This window comes from Alligator sinensis, unplaced genomic scaffold (assembly GCF_000455745.1).
Source record: "Alligator sinensis unplaced genomic scaffold, ASM45574v1 scaffold423_2, whole genome shotgun sequence".
In the NCBI taxonomy this organism is placed as follows: domain Eukaryota; kingdom Metazoa; phylum Chordata; order Crocodylia; family Alligatoridae; genus Alligator; species Alligator sinensis.
In genome coordinates this window covers 161,824-178,087 of record NW_005843263.1, presented here as the reverse complement: position 1 = coordinate 178,087, position 16,264 = coordinate 161,824, and the positions used below count along the sequence as shown (strand labels likewise).

General features: G+C 44.4%; 1 protein-coding gene across 8 annotated transcripts in view; it reads right to left on the bottom strand.

The window, feature by feature from the left end:
- Nucleotides 1–16,264, bottom strand: part of SLC16A12 (solute carrier family 16 member 12) — a 72,719-nt gene that overhangs the window by 26,415 nt on the left and 30,040 nt on the right. For 2 of the 8 annotated variants that reach the window (XM_025194615.1, XM_025194614.1), the window contains exons 1-2: nucleotides 2,752–2,852; nucleotides 1,727–1,754 (exon numbers count right to left, since the gene is read on the bottom strand). Coding sequence is in view for 5 of the 8 variants with exons in the window: in XM_025194610.1 (XP_025050395.1) it covers nucleotides 3,644–3,753 (110 nt within the window). In the remaining 3 variants the exon portion in view is untranslated. Of the gene's footprint in view, nucleotides 1–1,726; nucleotides 1,755–2,751; nucleotides 2,853–3,643; nucleotides 4,931–7,719; nucleotides 7,757–8,789; nucleotides 9,006–16,264 lie in introns of those variants that run through there. The other 6 variants (XM_025194613.1, XM_025194610.1, XM_025194612.1 and 3 more) reach the window with 6 other exon arrangements.

Below are 16,264 nucleotides of genomic sequence, written 5' to 3'. Positions count from 1 at the left end.
TGCTCCTGGCCCCATCCCCTGGTTGCACCCCCAGCCCTCCTGATGGCTTCCCCCCTGCCCCTAGCCTCTCAGCACTTTAAAAATAGCAACAACAAAAAAAGCCTCGCATTCACTGGAAGTAGCAGAAGCTGTGGGGGCTGTGCAGCCTTGTGACACAGCCCCCTGCACAGCATGGGGCAGCAGGGGGGCAGTGGGACTCCCTGATCACCCCTCACAGCCATCCCTGATGCCCTGCCCAGTCCCATCAGTCTGGGGACTCAAAAAAAAAGAAAAAAAAGTCCCACACTCACCAGCAATAACAGCTGCCATGGGGGTCACTGGGCCCTCTTGGTAAAGCCCCTCCATGCAGCACAGGGCAGCAGGGACTGGCCCTGGCTGCCTGGCACTCGCACTGCCATTGCCCCATTGTGCAGGTGCAGTTGGGGGGCAGTAGGGCACCATGTGGCTCCAGGAGCTGTTGGGCAGCTGAGGCTGATGCAGCTGTCACCCAGGCCCTGTGCTGTGCAGGGGGCTCTGCCACGAGACCTCAGTGACCCCAAAGGCAGCTGCTACTGCTGGTGAGTGCAAAGCTTTTTTTTTTTTTTTTAAATTGCCAGGATGCTGGGGCTGGGCAGGCCAGTGATTGTGGGGCTCAGGCAGGGGATGGGGCCAGGAGAGGCAGCAATTGGAGAGGCTCAGGGGGCAGGTGGGGGATGGGGCTGGGCTGGGCAGGGCAGCGATCAGGGGGCTGGGGAGCGGGCAGGGGATGGGGCCGGGCGGGAGAGCAATCGGGGGGCTGGGGGAGGAGGCAGGGCCAGCAGGGGTCCCCCCATGATCCCTTCCCACCTTCTCCTGCCCCCCACCCCCTACTTACCAGCAGGAGCCCAGGTCCAGCTCCCTGAAGCCTGCACCACTGCCTGCCCTGCACGGGCAGGTAGCATGCTACAGCACCAGGCAGAGGCCAGCTATAGAGATCCTCTGCCTGGTTACCTGAGCATCTCTGTGGAGGACCAAGCCTCAGGTTGCCTCAGAACACAGTCTGGGACCATACCCTGCCCCACTTTTTTCCCCTGCATTTTTTTTAACCCCTGGATATCCAGGGGTCTAATTTTGCCTCCACACTGCAAATTTGCAGTGTGGGGAACATTTTTTCACTCCTGCACGTGCCTGTTGCAGCATCTCAAAGGGCTTTGAGATGCTGCAAGACACACGTGCACTCATGTGGATGCACCCCATGAGGCTTGTTTGAATGAAAACATCAGTAATGATGCAGCTGCACAACGTAGCCCTCAAAGTTAGTTCAATAAACTAGTCCTTTTCCCAAGGTCTTCTGACTATACCCGTGTCAAATTCAACATAGAATTCCATGGTTCCCTCCACTGCTGATGGGTTCACAAAAAGATATATAAATTGTGTTATGTCACTTTAAAAATCAAGGATGCACCCCTTCCTCCAGTGCTTGATAAGAGATATGGGATAGTTTCAAGTTTCTTAACAAAGCAAGAAATACCCCTAATCTATCCCTAAAAAATGGATTGTCACCCAGCTTAAAGCTATATTTCAAAGGAATCAGTCAGATTATTTCTTTAACATAGACCAATGCATTTCACACAAAAAGCAAATTTATGGGAACAACACTCCTTCATAAAACATCTCTTTTGTTAGTATGTAGGTAATATAACTATAGTAAATAAATAACACTGGACCAACATATACTTATTAATAGACAAGCTTTTATGAGGCTTACCCCAAGATTTCTTCATCAAGTCTGGCAGCTTTATTTAAAAAGAAATACATAATTGAGGTAAGAAGTATTGTATTTATATCAAACTGCTTGTCAGACAAAACTTTTTGTTCTAATACTCTCACCTACTGCCTATCCCTAATATTTTTCAGATAATTTAAAAATCCATGTTGACACAACCGTACTCTTAGGTGTTTGCATTAAAAAAATAATACCAAGTCAGCAGTAGGACCCATCTTGTCCCCAAGTGTATATACACAGTTTAGACAGACAAGGTTCCTTGGGTGAATTTGATATCTTTTATTAGACCAACCCAAATAGTTGGAGAATAGTTATTAAGCAAGCTTTCGAGTTCAAAAACCCTTCATCAGGCTAAGGAAGTTTCAGCAGCTGGTGTGTGCTCTTCCTGGATGGAATGGCAACTGACTCCCCAGCCCAGCCCAGCCCCTGGCTTCTTTACTTTTCATTCCATCCAGGAAAAGCACATACCAACTGCTGAAACTTCCCTAGCCTGATGAAGGGTTTTTGAACTCGAAAGCTTGCTTAATAACTATTCTCCAACTATTTGGGTTGGTCTAATAAAAGATATCAAATTCACCCAAGGAACCTTGTCTGCCTATGTCCTTAAACCCACAGGGCTACAACCTACACCCCTATACACAGTTTATACACTGTAGTCCCATTTGCACTCCTTCTATTTTTGAGAACTACCTCAACAAATATTTTCTGCGTAGTTGGGATACCTAAAGTATATACAGAGAAGGGCCTCTTTAGGTCATAGCTCTCATGCAGGATAGCACCAGAAATGCTCAGAGTAAGCAAACAGGGCTCATGAGCCCAAAAGCCTGCAAATAAATAAAATGTTTCTGCAACTATCTAGTTGGTCTAATAAAAGATATCACCTCTATCACACTGACTACTTTTGCTTTTAGACCAACATGGCTATAACCTTTATCACTGAAACATGGAATTAGCCGTTTTGAAATTAAAACTTAATAATTTTACAAGAAAGAAGCAAAATTCAATACCGTGAGACCTGGAAGCTAACCCCCCTGCTCCAGCCCTTTGCAGCAGCACCACCACAACAGAACTTCCTTGCCCAGGAGAACCTTTCCATCACCAGTCCTCCTGTGAAACATGAAACATCTTAACAAGAAAGAAGCAACATTCAACATCCTGCTTGCCATCAGGCACCTTTGAGGTAAATAGACTGCTCCAACTTTTATCCAAGCATAATTTGCATAAAATGAACTTATACCATCCTTCAGCTCTCCTGTGCAATATGAAGTTTCATTTCTACCTGAGAGAAATGTTACAACCTTTGCATTCTCCTTTGCCTGAGGAAGGGCATGTGAGCCTGAACGCTTGCAAATAAATATTTTTTTCTGCAACTATCTAGTTGGTGTAATAAAAGATATTGCCTCTACCACATTGAGTGCATAGTAAACAAAGGGATCACACTTCACTTGACTATTAGAGATACCCATGTAACCAGTAAATCTACTGGAACTAACAAAATTACAATTGCTACAGTGTTAAGAAGGGACAAATGGCATGGGAAGACCATAAATGTTTCTTCTAGTCTTCACTGGACAGTCATGGCATTCAATATCTCTCATAGTGCAGAATCTGGATCCCAGGCAAAGGGAAGGCTGAGGAAAGGATGATGAGAGGAGTTCTTGAACAAGCCATGACAGCTGCCAAGGACTAAGCAGAACTAAACCTGGAGGGATTTCAGTTCCATGACTGTCTCATACAACCTTCAGGAAACTTTAAAAAAAAAAGCAAGCTAAAAGCGTGCAGAGTCAGAGTCAGTCTCCTCAGCTACTTATTATTGGGAGGGAACTTTCACTTTTTTTTCTTAAAAAGAGAAATAGAAGTAACACTATAAAGAGAGAGTGAGACAAGAAGCTAGTTTACCTTGTCACAGCCCTAGTGCAGATAGTAACCAGAAAGCAGCCAACAACAATCATCCATCCCCAGCCTCCATCCGGAGGGGAGGAATGCAGAACCTTCCTTGGTGTGGCCATAGCTGTGGAAGTGATTCTTTTATTCCTCTTTCTTGAACTGCTGTAAGGGACTTATTCCAGCTGACATGCCAAGTATGCTTGGAATTTTACCTGGCACAAGGCTTATTTGCCATCTGAAAAAAAAACAAAAAAAAAAGCAGGGAGGGAATTAGAATAAATCACACTTCATTTGTACTGGGAAACTATACTATCAAATCATAATGTATGGCTCCTGTTTTATTGTATACAATGTAGATTTATTTTTTATTAGAGTGACTGGAACATAAACTGCATATTGGTGGATGAGTAAGATTCAGCCCTTTTATACTTAGGTGAAAATCGCGAGTAAGTTCCTTCACTTCAACTGACATTGTACAGTCAAGGACAGAATTCAGTCCAGCATAAGACAGAATTCCTGTAATTAATATTTTCAAGCAATTATATCTTAGTACACAATATGACAAAACAGTATTACACATGTGCAGCTCACCTCACATATATCACTGTGCATCTCCTAACTTCAGTGGAACTACACTAATTTACATTGGGGAAGGCACTGGCCTGATTTTTATTAAAGTTACAAATCAGTTTTCCTTATAATCAACTGTTTTCAGTCACACAATTCACTGAGAATTTCATCTTTGGACTGAAATTTTCACCTGCCCAAAAGGTGACTGTCATTTGCAAGCCTGAAGAAAAGCTAAGCAGCCCTTTTTCTGAGATTTTAGTGGAAAGAAAACAATTCATTTTTCGCAGAAGCAAAACCCCAGCTGAGGTCCAGAGTCAGGCAGATCCCACTGACTTCAGTTGTGGTTTCCCCAAGGGAAGATAGGGTGAAATCAAATTCTCCTGTTCTCCATGGAGACAGCTAGCAAAAAATCGATGCACAGTTTAGGTCTTACTTAAAATATCAGACCAATAGACAAATTAAATAATGCTGGATCTCTCTCTCAGGATAAATGCCACCCTGGTGTCAATCTAGTTAGCGTTTAAACATGTGAGTGGCTAACCATTATAGTCTAACCACTGTACACTAGAGTCACTCTTGTCATATACCCTTGCAGGATTGGACCCACTGCAACCATGGCCATGGCTGCAATTAATTTTTGTACCCATTGCTGTAAGACAGTGCTGAGGATGAGACCAGCTTCTGACCAGTGGTCTTAACATGGAGCTTGGTGGTTTGGGTGTTCCTTGATGTCCCAGGTTTATCCCATATAGGGTGACTACATGGCTTGGGTACTTACTTGTAATAGCTAGTTGCTTTGTTGCAGGTGCTTTTTTATTCCCCTGAATAAAATAAAGACTTAAAAGAAATAAACAAAACTGTCTGATATGTGTTTCAATACTGCTTGAAAAGAAACCTAACATAACATAGCCATAGCATAGTATTTTAAATGCTGAACCTACAATATCCACAGTGTCTGGAATCAGCAAAATATTATTGGATGCAGCTTGGAAAAGGGGACTAGAGTTGTTTAAAGAGTTAAAACAACCCAAGGAAGTAGCTACATTCCTTAGGAGGTACCTGCTGGATTCACAGAGCTCCTTGTTCAGATAATGCACAGGATTTGACCCACAAGGAGTTGAGCCCTCCAAGCCATGAGACCCTACTGATTCACATGCGTTACACATCCCCACATACTAACACAACTCAATAAACACATTTTAAAACAGAAAACTAAACACTATTTACAAAGTTGGCATCTAACTGTACACTGTAACCATACAGTATTACGTTCCATCTGAATTGTTAACTAGAATGCCTTGAGTAGCATCAATTTTTGTCTGTGCAAGATTCAGGGAAGGTTGCAGTCATTCATTTTACTTGGGACCAGAGATACTGTAACAGGTTTGGAAAGGAAAAGCCATTCCTGTTTTCACTCTTGTATAAGAGGGTTTGTTGATATATATTTATAATTATGTTTTGATAAATCTTTTGAATGATTTAGAGTCATCAAGCCATGTTTATGCAAACTTAACATAAATTCTTATGCTATCTTATGTTCTTGACCTCCTCTCCTCTCCTGTTGTTTGCCATGTTCACTTGTGTAACAGGGCAGCCTGGGCTTTTAAGTGGGAGCAGATAGCTTTGCTGTAAAAACCCAGCTGCAGGCATTTAGCTACCCAAGGGGCATCTCTACCCAAGATCTTTACTGAGCAGTAGACTAATCAGCTGTGCAGTAAATGTTGTGTGTCTACACATGTGCCCCTATTGGGCCAAAATAAACTAATTGACCCCACAGCAGAAGAGTACCTGGAAATACAAGTACTAGTCTGCTGTGGATTTTTTTACTCTGCAGGAGTGCTTATGTAGATGCTGACTCAACTGGCTTGGCATAAGGGTGCTTCATTCAGGGGCTGCCTGACAGCTAACCCTACACTGAAGCACCCTTGTGCCCCAGCCAGCCCCTCCACAGCACTTTGGACAGGGGGGAGCACCCCCAAGCTGGAGGGTTGACCCCGGGCCCCCCTGCCAGCTGGGGCTGCTCCAACCCAGCTCAACATGCTGTAATCCCAGGTGCGCTTGAAGACACGGCACCCGGGAGCAATAAACTCCAGAACAATAAGCTCCAGAGTTTATTCATGAGCATTAATTGCACGTGTAGATGCACCCAAGAAGTAGGTCCACCAGCAGTTAAAAACCAAAGGGAGAGAGCAGGGAAGCTTAGCAAGAGGAAAGAAGCAGTCAACAAGAGGAGACAAGTGAGAACTCAAAGAAGCTCAAACCTAAGAAGGGGCCTGAGCAAAAGGGCCTCTCCTATTGCCCAGAGAAGAGCTACATGCTTTGATCTACTGTGTTGTTTATTTGTGTGAGCAAGGGCTATATTTTCATTTAAAGGACTGGCTGAGGAACCCTCCAGACCAAAGCCACCCTGCAAGGCAGCAGGCTTACTGACCCACTTACAACTTGTTTAGTCATAATTTAAATCACATAAATTATTGGCAGCCAGGAATGTGTCATCCAATACGTTTGTACTGGCCGAGCACAAAAAAGCTCTTTAGTGAGACTGTTAGGTGCTACTGTAACACAAATCATAATAATTAAGTAAGATAGGATTCAGGTTGTGGTGGGAGCCACATCCTTAACAACTCTCTATTTCTCTTCTTTCCCAATTCACAGTTCTTTGGAGAGAGATGCAGATTGCTTTTAATCCCATTTGTTGCTCAAATCTCTTATTTCAAACATCAAGAATAACCTGCGTTAAACCAAACATCTGAAGTATCTGCAGCTTGGATTACATAATGATTGGAGTACATAATCCAATTGTGTAATTAGATTAAATGTTATTTGCTCTTAAAGATCAAGTGAGAAATCACCAGTGAAATTGCGAAAGCTTTCATGAGAAACCATAAAAATAGATAGCACAGACACAAATGTTCCTAGGTTTAAACTGTACAAGATGGTCACTTTACAAACTCACTTTTACAAGAGGTAGTAACCAAGTTCAAGGTCTTGACCCTTGTCTTCAAGGTACTTGATAGCCAGAGCCTAAGGTTTCTAAAAGATCAACTAAATGTCTGTGACCAAGACCACCATTGATGACTTTAGTCTTCTGACACAGTAAATCTACCTAACAGAAGAAAAGATACGCTATGCAGTACCTGAGTCAACACTTTTCTAGGGGTGCCAGCCCAAAATTGTGGAATGACCATTATAAGAAACAAGCTTCATTACAACCCTTGCTACCTGCTGCTCTAAGTGAAAGGTACATTTCTTTCCTTCCTCAAACATAAGCATTTACAGCAAGATATGTATATACGTTATCAAATAAATTACAAAACAGAACACTCCACTGTACAATTTTTACCTTAGGAAAGGACATGGCAAACATTAATCTAATTGCTTAAAGAACTGAGGAAAGATCCTCAAAGATGTCAGTAATGAGTGTGATTCAAAAATCTTTTTGAATTATATGCAATCTTTAATTTCTTGATCACATATAATGTTCTTCCCAGGGCTCACAAAGGACAGTAATAACTTACATGAACAGCCATTCTATATTTCTGGTTCTTCCATGCTGGCAAATGTGCTCCCAGTCAGCCACACCAACAGGGAGTCACAGGGGATGGAGGAATTCTCTTCTCACAGTCCTGGCACTGCTCAGCTCCTGGCTCCCCCCAGGAGCAAATCAGCACTGGGAGTAGGTCGCTGACTGCTGCACCCTATCCCAGCACTGCTCAGCTCCCAGCTCCTGTGGGGAGATGGGAGCCATGCAGCACTGGGACTGGGGAGCTCTCTCCTTCCCCACTCAGTTAGGGGCTCACTGGGAGCTGTCCTGCTCCTGGCACAGCTGCTGGCAAGCCCCCTACTGGGCAGGGGAGCTCCGCTGGGCACAGGGCTTGGTGGCATCAGTGTCCTGATGTGCACAGGGCTAGCAGAGTGCTGCCTGGCCCTGTGTGCATTGGGACCGGGCCCCATGCCCCCAGCCAGACCTGAGGCTAGCACCCCAGGGAAGCCTGGAGCTTCCCCTGGTTGCTATAGGAGGACAGAGCAGAGCAAAAGTAGATTCGCTCCCAAGGAGCAGATTTTCTCCCAACAGGGTACATGTGTACACTGGTGATGCGTAGCGGGTGCATGAGGGTGCACGTGCATCCCCTGAGATTGGTCATGTACCCCCTGGAAGCATCAGCCATGAAATTGGACATGCAGGTAGAAGTACACTTCCAGTTTCACCACTGGTTCAGCAATTGGTGCTGGGGGGCTCTCCTCCCCCCACCCCGTCAGCAATCTGGTGCCCCCCCCAGACCCAGGAGGCACCAGTTGTCCATGCCTGTGTAGACACACTCCCAGAGAAGGCTTACTGCACAGTATTTTACTGCTGCTCTAAGCAAAAGGTGCTGCCATCTCTTTGTCACAGCTCACTCCCTTTTCCCCTCAACATGGGTTCATAGAATCAGAGAATCAGAGAAAATTAGAGTTGGAAGGGACCTCAGGAGGTCATCTAGTCCACTCCCCTGCTCAAAGCAGGACCATCCTCAACTATATTATTCCAGCCAGGACTTCGTTGCGCTGGGCCTTAAAAACCTCAAAGGTCCCCTGCTTTTCCACTTACCTCAGGGCTTTGTTCTCCATTCCCCGGTGAACCTAATTTAAAGCCTTCCTCACTAGGTTAGCGACCCTGTCTGCAAAGATTCTCTTCCCTCTCTTCATTAGATGGAACCCGTCTCTTCCTAGAAATCCTTCTTCCTGGAACAATACCCCATGGTCAAAGAAGCCAAACCCCTGCTGGCAACAATACTGAATTTGGGAAAGAATAACCAAAATAGTTTAACTATTTGCACATTGTTTTGCTCTTTCTTAGAATGCTCTAACATGCCCATGACTCTAAAAAGGGCAAAACAATGAGCAAATAGTTAAACTATTTTGGCTATTCTTTCCCAAATTCAGTCTGAAGTGGTCACCCCTGGCAGGAAAGCTTTCAGCCAAAAAGTCAAAGTTTTATAAAGTTGTAAGCAATGTAAAATAAGAGAGCAAATGGGAAGGGTTTAGCACACTTAATGTCAGGGAGTAGTACCAGCCCTGCCAAGAAGAGAGGAGAATTAATCTCATGGACTTTTCCCTCAGTGAACTCTCGACATGGTCCTTCCAGTGAACTAATACATAACTTAAATAATGCGTGTGGTAGATGTTGCTGCATCTGTCTACTGCACATTCTTTGTGGCATTCTGGCAATTTGATTCTTAAGTCAGAAAAATTAATATGGCAAAAATCAACTGTTAGTATCTAATCTTGTATCTCCCTTATGCTGCAGACTGAAAAAAGGTATTCAAATGTACCAATAATGCACAAAACTTGTCTATGTGACCTTCTCTCCTCCCCTTTCCTACCTCTTCTTACTCTCTCATCTGCAGCATCTTGTCTTAAACTAGCTATTAAGCTTTTCAATTCAGAAAATGTAACCTAGAATGTATTTAACAACATTCAGTCCTGGGGGAACCCCTGATCCCAACTGACTGTGTGTGACTGTAAGTCACGTAGAGCATGTTCTTTTGGATGAAGGGAAGTAGGATTAAGGGGAAAGATCACTTAAGGTTTTGCACTTTGAAGCCTCTCTTGGGTAATTTTCATTCAGGCATTAAAATGAATTTGCCTTATAATGAGGTCATGGGAGGATCCAGACTGAAAAGATAGTGGAACTTCTGCTGACACAGGAATCAGACTGAAAAGGAGTCATTCTTTAGTGAGCTGGTTTGCCAGTTAAAATGTTAGGTTCTAATATGACAAAATAAATAGCCTATCAATTACTTTTACAGCTGGTTAGGAAACAACTGTTACTAAGATAATCTCCCTTACTGTTATCTGCAAAGCCAGCAGAACAAAAAAGGACAAGTTTACTAAAAGAGCACACGTTCAGACTCTCACCTCATCAGGAGACCCTCCCTCCTGGGGAAAGGAGAACACAGAAATCCATTGCAACCTAGCAACTGGCCTGCACACATCAGGTAAGCAACCAGCCTTTTAGAAAAAATGGCACATAGCCAATAAAGCACTCACCATGCCTCTCTGTCCATCTGTCCTTGCAAAGTAAAGATGTTGTTTTTTAAAGAGACTAATACAACAGTGATGACAGAAACTCTTTGGAGTGAAGGAACATTTTAAAAAACATTATTCTAACTTGTAGAAATAAGGTTTTCTTTTCCCTTTCCCAGTGTTTTTTTTGACATCCACTGCAGAGTTTTTGGTTGTAAATACATTTGAAAATAGCTAATGTGCCCATTACAAATTCTAGATACTTTTCGTAAGATTCTGATCCTTAGTAGGATATTGCTTTGTGATACAGAGTCATAGTGCCAGATTCAAATCATCATTGCACCTAGATAAAAGCTGGAGTAGCTCTGTTATAGTCAATGGACCTTATTTTCAATGACACTGAGGCTTCTTTATACTGCTTTGCATATGTAAAAGACACCAAAAAAGTGGAAAAAACATTCTCTTGCACTATCAAAGCAATGTAAAAGTTCTTTTGTGTACCTTAGAATCAGGCCCAATGGCAAGGGACAGACAATAAAAAAGCCTGAGCCTGAATTGATTCAACCTTTGCAGGTTAGTCTAACCTGGCCAGGCTGAACCAGTTTCAAACCATACAGACAATCTCTCTGGACTGAGGAAATTTAGGCATGTGCCTGCAGTGGTTCAGGCTGGAAGCTGGGAGGTGCTAGACCAGCCCTCCCTTCCCTTGCAGAGCTGAGCTGAGGAGGGTGTGGCCAGGTTCCAAGGGGCTCTGATTAGGGAAGGGTATAAACCCCACACCTGCCTGCAGTCCTAGGCTTTTCCCAGCTTGCTGCTCAAGGGGCAGTAGTGTTGCCAGCCCCCAGCTAGCACTGAGGCAAAGGCGGGGTGTGCAGTGCATGCATCTGTTGATGATACAGAGCTTTTCAATCTCCCTCCCTGCTTCTGTATACTATCTGCACCAAACTGACAGGCAAGCAAGATGGAGTGAGGGGGCTGATAACAGTGTCACCCCTATCTCAGTGTTTATCGCCCCATTAAGAAAACAGAGGGACATTACCAGCTACCTGTTGATTCCGTTTGTTGATTCAGCATGGACCCAGCATGTGGTCTGCTAGCTAATACACAGATACCTTCTCTGCAAGGCAGAGGGAGGGGGAAATTCCAATTTAGCAGGGAGTGGTGATGGGGAGGGGGGAAGCAAACAGCTCTTAAACAGCTTTTCCAAGGAAGGACATTAAACTACCTGTTGAATCGCTCCAAAAAGCCTGTCATCTCCCACAGCACAGACTGTAGCCAGCATGTGGTCTGCTAGCTAATGCTGAGGTGTCTGTGAGGGATGGGGGAATGCCTGCTTAGCACAGAGTAGGAAGGAGAGGGGGGGAGCAGAAGCCAGGCAGATGCCTGCAGAAACTGCCGAGCTCCAGTGAGGCAGCGGAGGGGAGGGGACGGTCCTGCTGTGGAACAGAGAGCCCTGCCCAGCCTGAGAGCATGCTGGGATGCTGGTGGACTCTGATTTATATTAAACCAGCAAGGGGTCTGGGACAGACTTTGCATAAACCAGTTTGAGCCAAATTTGTTAAGCCTGATACTACATTCAACCAGGTTTATCTCAAACCAGTTTCAGCCATTTTCAAACTGGTTTATATGCACTGATGTTCTTTTACAGGTTTAAACCAGTGTCTGATCACTTAAACTGGTTTATGTGTAATGTCTGTCCCTAGCCCAATGGATTAGTCCAAATTTATACCCAATAATAGAGGTCAGACTCCAGCTCATCATTTTACATTAATTACATAACACAGAAAAAATGGGATTTGTAATTTTCATAAGAAGTCATATGAGTAGCAAAGTGATTTACTGCTTGGTTAGTGGAAAAGTTCTAAGAAAAAGTTGCGTGTGAATACTTAGTACGTGATATTCATTATTTTAGCATTGATGATTGTGATTGTTCCTTTACAATTAATTGCCTCTGTCTCCTGACATGACCATGGCAAACTACTGATATTACATGCATTTCTGGAATGAATTAATACGTGTGTGAGTTTACAGTCTCTTTCCTGTGACATACACAACTCTGAAAATCACTTTTTTCAGAACATTTGTAGAAACAAATGTTTATGGAATGTAAACACAAAGCATGATAAGGGTAACTGAGGCAAATTCATTAAAAAAAATTAGAGTGACTATTAAAAGTTGGGGGCAGGGTCTGAGTTCACGTAGCTAGAAAAGTTATACTATCTAAATATGTACATTTTCTTTTACTTTTCAAGCTCTTGCATGAATCTTCTCTTGCTTTTATTATCTTTTTTCTGAATGTTGAATTTACCATTAATAACGGAAGAAAAGAAAGAGAGAGATTAGGAATGTAAAGGGGAAGGGGAAAAAACAAAAGAAGAGCAAAAGATAGGGAAAAAGTGGGAGAGGAGAAAGAAGAAACATCTGATAATTGCTGTGAGAAAGTTAACTCATGGGACCCACATGAAGGTTCAGTCTGCAGATGATTCCTTAATGCACTCTGAAAGAGCTGCTTGCTCTAGAAGGGTCTTTAAGGAACATGGATGCACCTCATCCATAGTGTATAAACCTGAAGGAGAGAGAATATCCTAAAACCAGCAAAAGATGATGAAAAATCACCAGTATATGATATTGTGTGCTGCAATGCTATAATCAGATGCTCTGTTTCTTCTTATGGCATCAGCATTATTTCTTCCCCACTCAATGGTGGTGCCTTTAGAAGTTTACTAGCTATGTTATTCATTTTCTAAATATAATCAAAGACATTAGTACATCTATAATTTGCACACTTGTTGAAAGAGAGTTATTTGGGGGTAATATAAGAGTGGAAGAAAATGATGGACCCCAGAAATCTGTTCAAATGACTCATCAGGAAATAATACTTTTTCTGGCCTCCCTGGGTACTTGTACATATGACGAGGGTTTAATCTCCAAGGTTTTATTCTATGCCCCCTGAACTGAAATGGCGAGGCATAGAATAAAACCCTGAGGACTAAACAGTTAAAATGTTTTCATCACATTACAGCAAGGGGCCTTATCCTTTTGTCAGAGCCGGAGCCTGCCCACAGCTGGGGGGTGAGCTGCCTGAGGGCCAAGTGGCCCCTGAGCTGCAGGGGGGGCTGGTTCTTCCCTCTGCAGTGGCAGCACCCCCTGGAGCCACCCAGGCAAGCTGCTAGCAGGCTAGGTGCTGCCCCAGCTCAGAGGTGCCAGGTCCAACTTCCCCAGAAAACCACCTGGGCTTCCAATGCCTTGCACACCATCCCTGCTGCCTTCTCCTGCCACCAAGTCACCCAGCCACCCTCCTGCTGCCTCCCTGCACTGCTCCTGGGCCAAGCCAGCCCATTCCAAGGCAGCCCCAGCCATCCTGCTGGCCACAGGACCCTGCTTTCAAGCAGAAGTGGCAAGGGGCCCAATCCTTGCTGTTGCAGAGCCTCCTCCACCCCCAAACCTGGGGGACAAACTGCTGGCGAGTCGAAAAGCCCCTGAACTGTGGGGGGCGCAGTCCTTCCCTCCACGGCAGCAGCAACCTCTGGGTCACCCAGGTGGGCTGCTAGCAGGCTGTGTGCTGCCCCAGCTCAGGCACAGCACCTGGCCAGGTCCAACTCTTCCCTGAGCCCCTTCGGGGAGCAACACCTGGTAGGCTTCCAGCAGGCAGACTTGGGGAAGAGTTGAATCAATCTGGGTGCTGCCTCTGAGCTGGGGCCACCCCTGGACTGCTAGCAGCCTGCCTGGGTAGTCCTGGGGTGCTGCTGCCACAGACAGAAGGACTGGGGCCCCTTACAGCTCAGGGGCCACTCAGCCTACTGGCAGCTTGTCCTCCAGCCACAGGGTGGGAGGGGGAAGGGAGGCTACACAACAACAAGGACCGGTTCTCACTGCTTCTGCTTGAAAGCAGGGTCCTGTGGCTGGCAGGATGCCTGTGACTGCCCAGGAATGGGCTGAATTACCCCTGGGGCAGTATGGGAAGGCACCAGGAGGGCAGCTAGGTTTGCTGGTGGCCAGAGAAGGTGTTGGGGATGGTGCACAGGGTGCTGGAAGCCTGGCTGGGCTTGAGGAAGTCTTGGATCAAGCACCTCTGAGTTGGGCCAGCATCCAGCCAGCTAGCAGCCCGCCTGGACTTCCAGCACCCCGTGCACTGTCCCCGCCACATTCTCCAGCCGCCAACAAACCCAGCCACCCTCCTGCTGCCTTCCTGTGCTGCTCCAGGAGCAAGCCAGCCCATTCTTGGGTGGCCCCAGCCGTTCTGCTGGCTGCAGGACCCACCTTTCAAGTCCAAGTGGAGAGGGGCCCAATCCTTTTTTTCTGCAGAGCCTGCTTGACTCTCCCATAGCTGGGGGGGGCAAGCTGACAGCTGCATCCTTGCAATTTGCATCACTGCAAACTAAACTACATCCAGATGTAGAATTGTTTGCAACAATTCAAAGTTATTTAAAACCCCCAAAAGTCTTGTACATGTACACTGTGATGCTATTATGTCACAGAGTGACATTTTCGTCACGTGTACATGTTAATGGTGTCACATGTAGAACCACTTCCTTTGCTTTTTTTTCCAGGGCAATTTAAATGTAGGCATTTAAATCTGAACTCTGGCAGTCAACTAGATTTCAAGTTGTTCTTTAACTCATGGGAAACAAATACCCTTTAATTCTGTACAGCCCTTGGGATTCAAAAGCTTTTTTCTATTTCAAATATATTTTCTCCAATAAAGAAATGAGCATTTTGCATCCTGGGTGGGTTATATAACTGAAAAAGAACAGCTTGTTTTTATTCCATCAGAGGCTATTAATCAAGAGCTGTGATTATGATTTTGTCTTCTTTTAAAAATGACCCAGGCGGCCCAGCCCTATCATCCAGCCCTATGTTCCTATGTAAAAATAACTTTATAAAATCTTAGTCCTGCTGCCCAGTTGTCTCAGATTCCTCCTGTGCTTAGTTATGTCTCTGTATAACCAGTAGATAAAACTAATGTTTGTGCTTTGCTGTGATAATAGTGGGACATGACACGGGTTGGCCAGTTAACATTTCTCCTCATGAGAACCAGTCATTCTGAAGAGTGTACATATTTAGACACACAAGGATGTTTGTTTAACTTTTAAGTACATCTGCTATCTCTAGTGCTTCCTATATGATGTTCAAAATAGTAATGAAAAAATATATCAGATTTACCCAAAGAACCTTGTTTGGCAAGAAAAAAGAATATTTATTCAAATGAAATTTAGTGAATGTTGTCTGTATAGAGAGAATTTGGCCACATTTTGAATCAATATTACAGCACCCTGAGATAGATCATCCTAATGTTTAGAATAATTTATTAGTATCAATCAATTTATATTTCTTATTACTTTTTATATCACAATAACTTTATGGAAATATGTACACAAAAACATTAACAGATTTTTGTCCACAATAAGATCCTTACATATAATTGAGTTTCATTTGCCTGCATGAGAAAGTTTTTGCCGAAAAGGGGGACTAGGCTAAATCGTACAATAAATAAGAAGTGTTAGAGTGACCCACACTTATCAATCTCTACTTTAATGAATTACATTTTTGTTTGGCTCATTTACAATCAAGACTGATACAGCAGGGTCTGAGAGTCTACAAACAGACAACGCATTTGTCTCAGGATAAACCATTTTAACTCAAGACAAATTGCAATCATTCAGACATCTATGTCTGTTGTCCCAAGATAGATCTTAAATCTTAAAAAGATTCACAGAGTAAGAGGTGTAGGCCTCGCTGGAGCACTGATCAATACAGGTTTCCCTCAATTTATGCGGTACATGTGTTCCTGAAGAATGCCGCATAAATAGAATTCTCATAAAGCGAACCCACTTTATAATGTAAGAAATAGGGATAGGTTCCATGTTGGCTGCTCACGGGGCCGCTCCAGCATGAGCTGGGGTTAGTGCAGACAAGCAGAGCCCCAGGAGGTGCGGGGTGCGGCACTCCCGAGAGCTGCCAGCACCAGCTGGCTGCAGCCACTGGGCTGCACCATGCCCCATCCCCTCCGGGGCTCTGCCTGTCCCCACTCACCCCAGCTCCTGCTGCAGCTGTCCC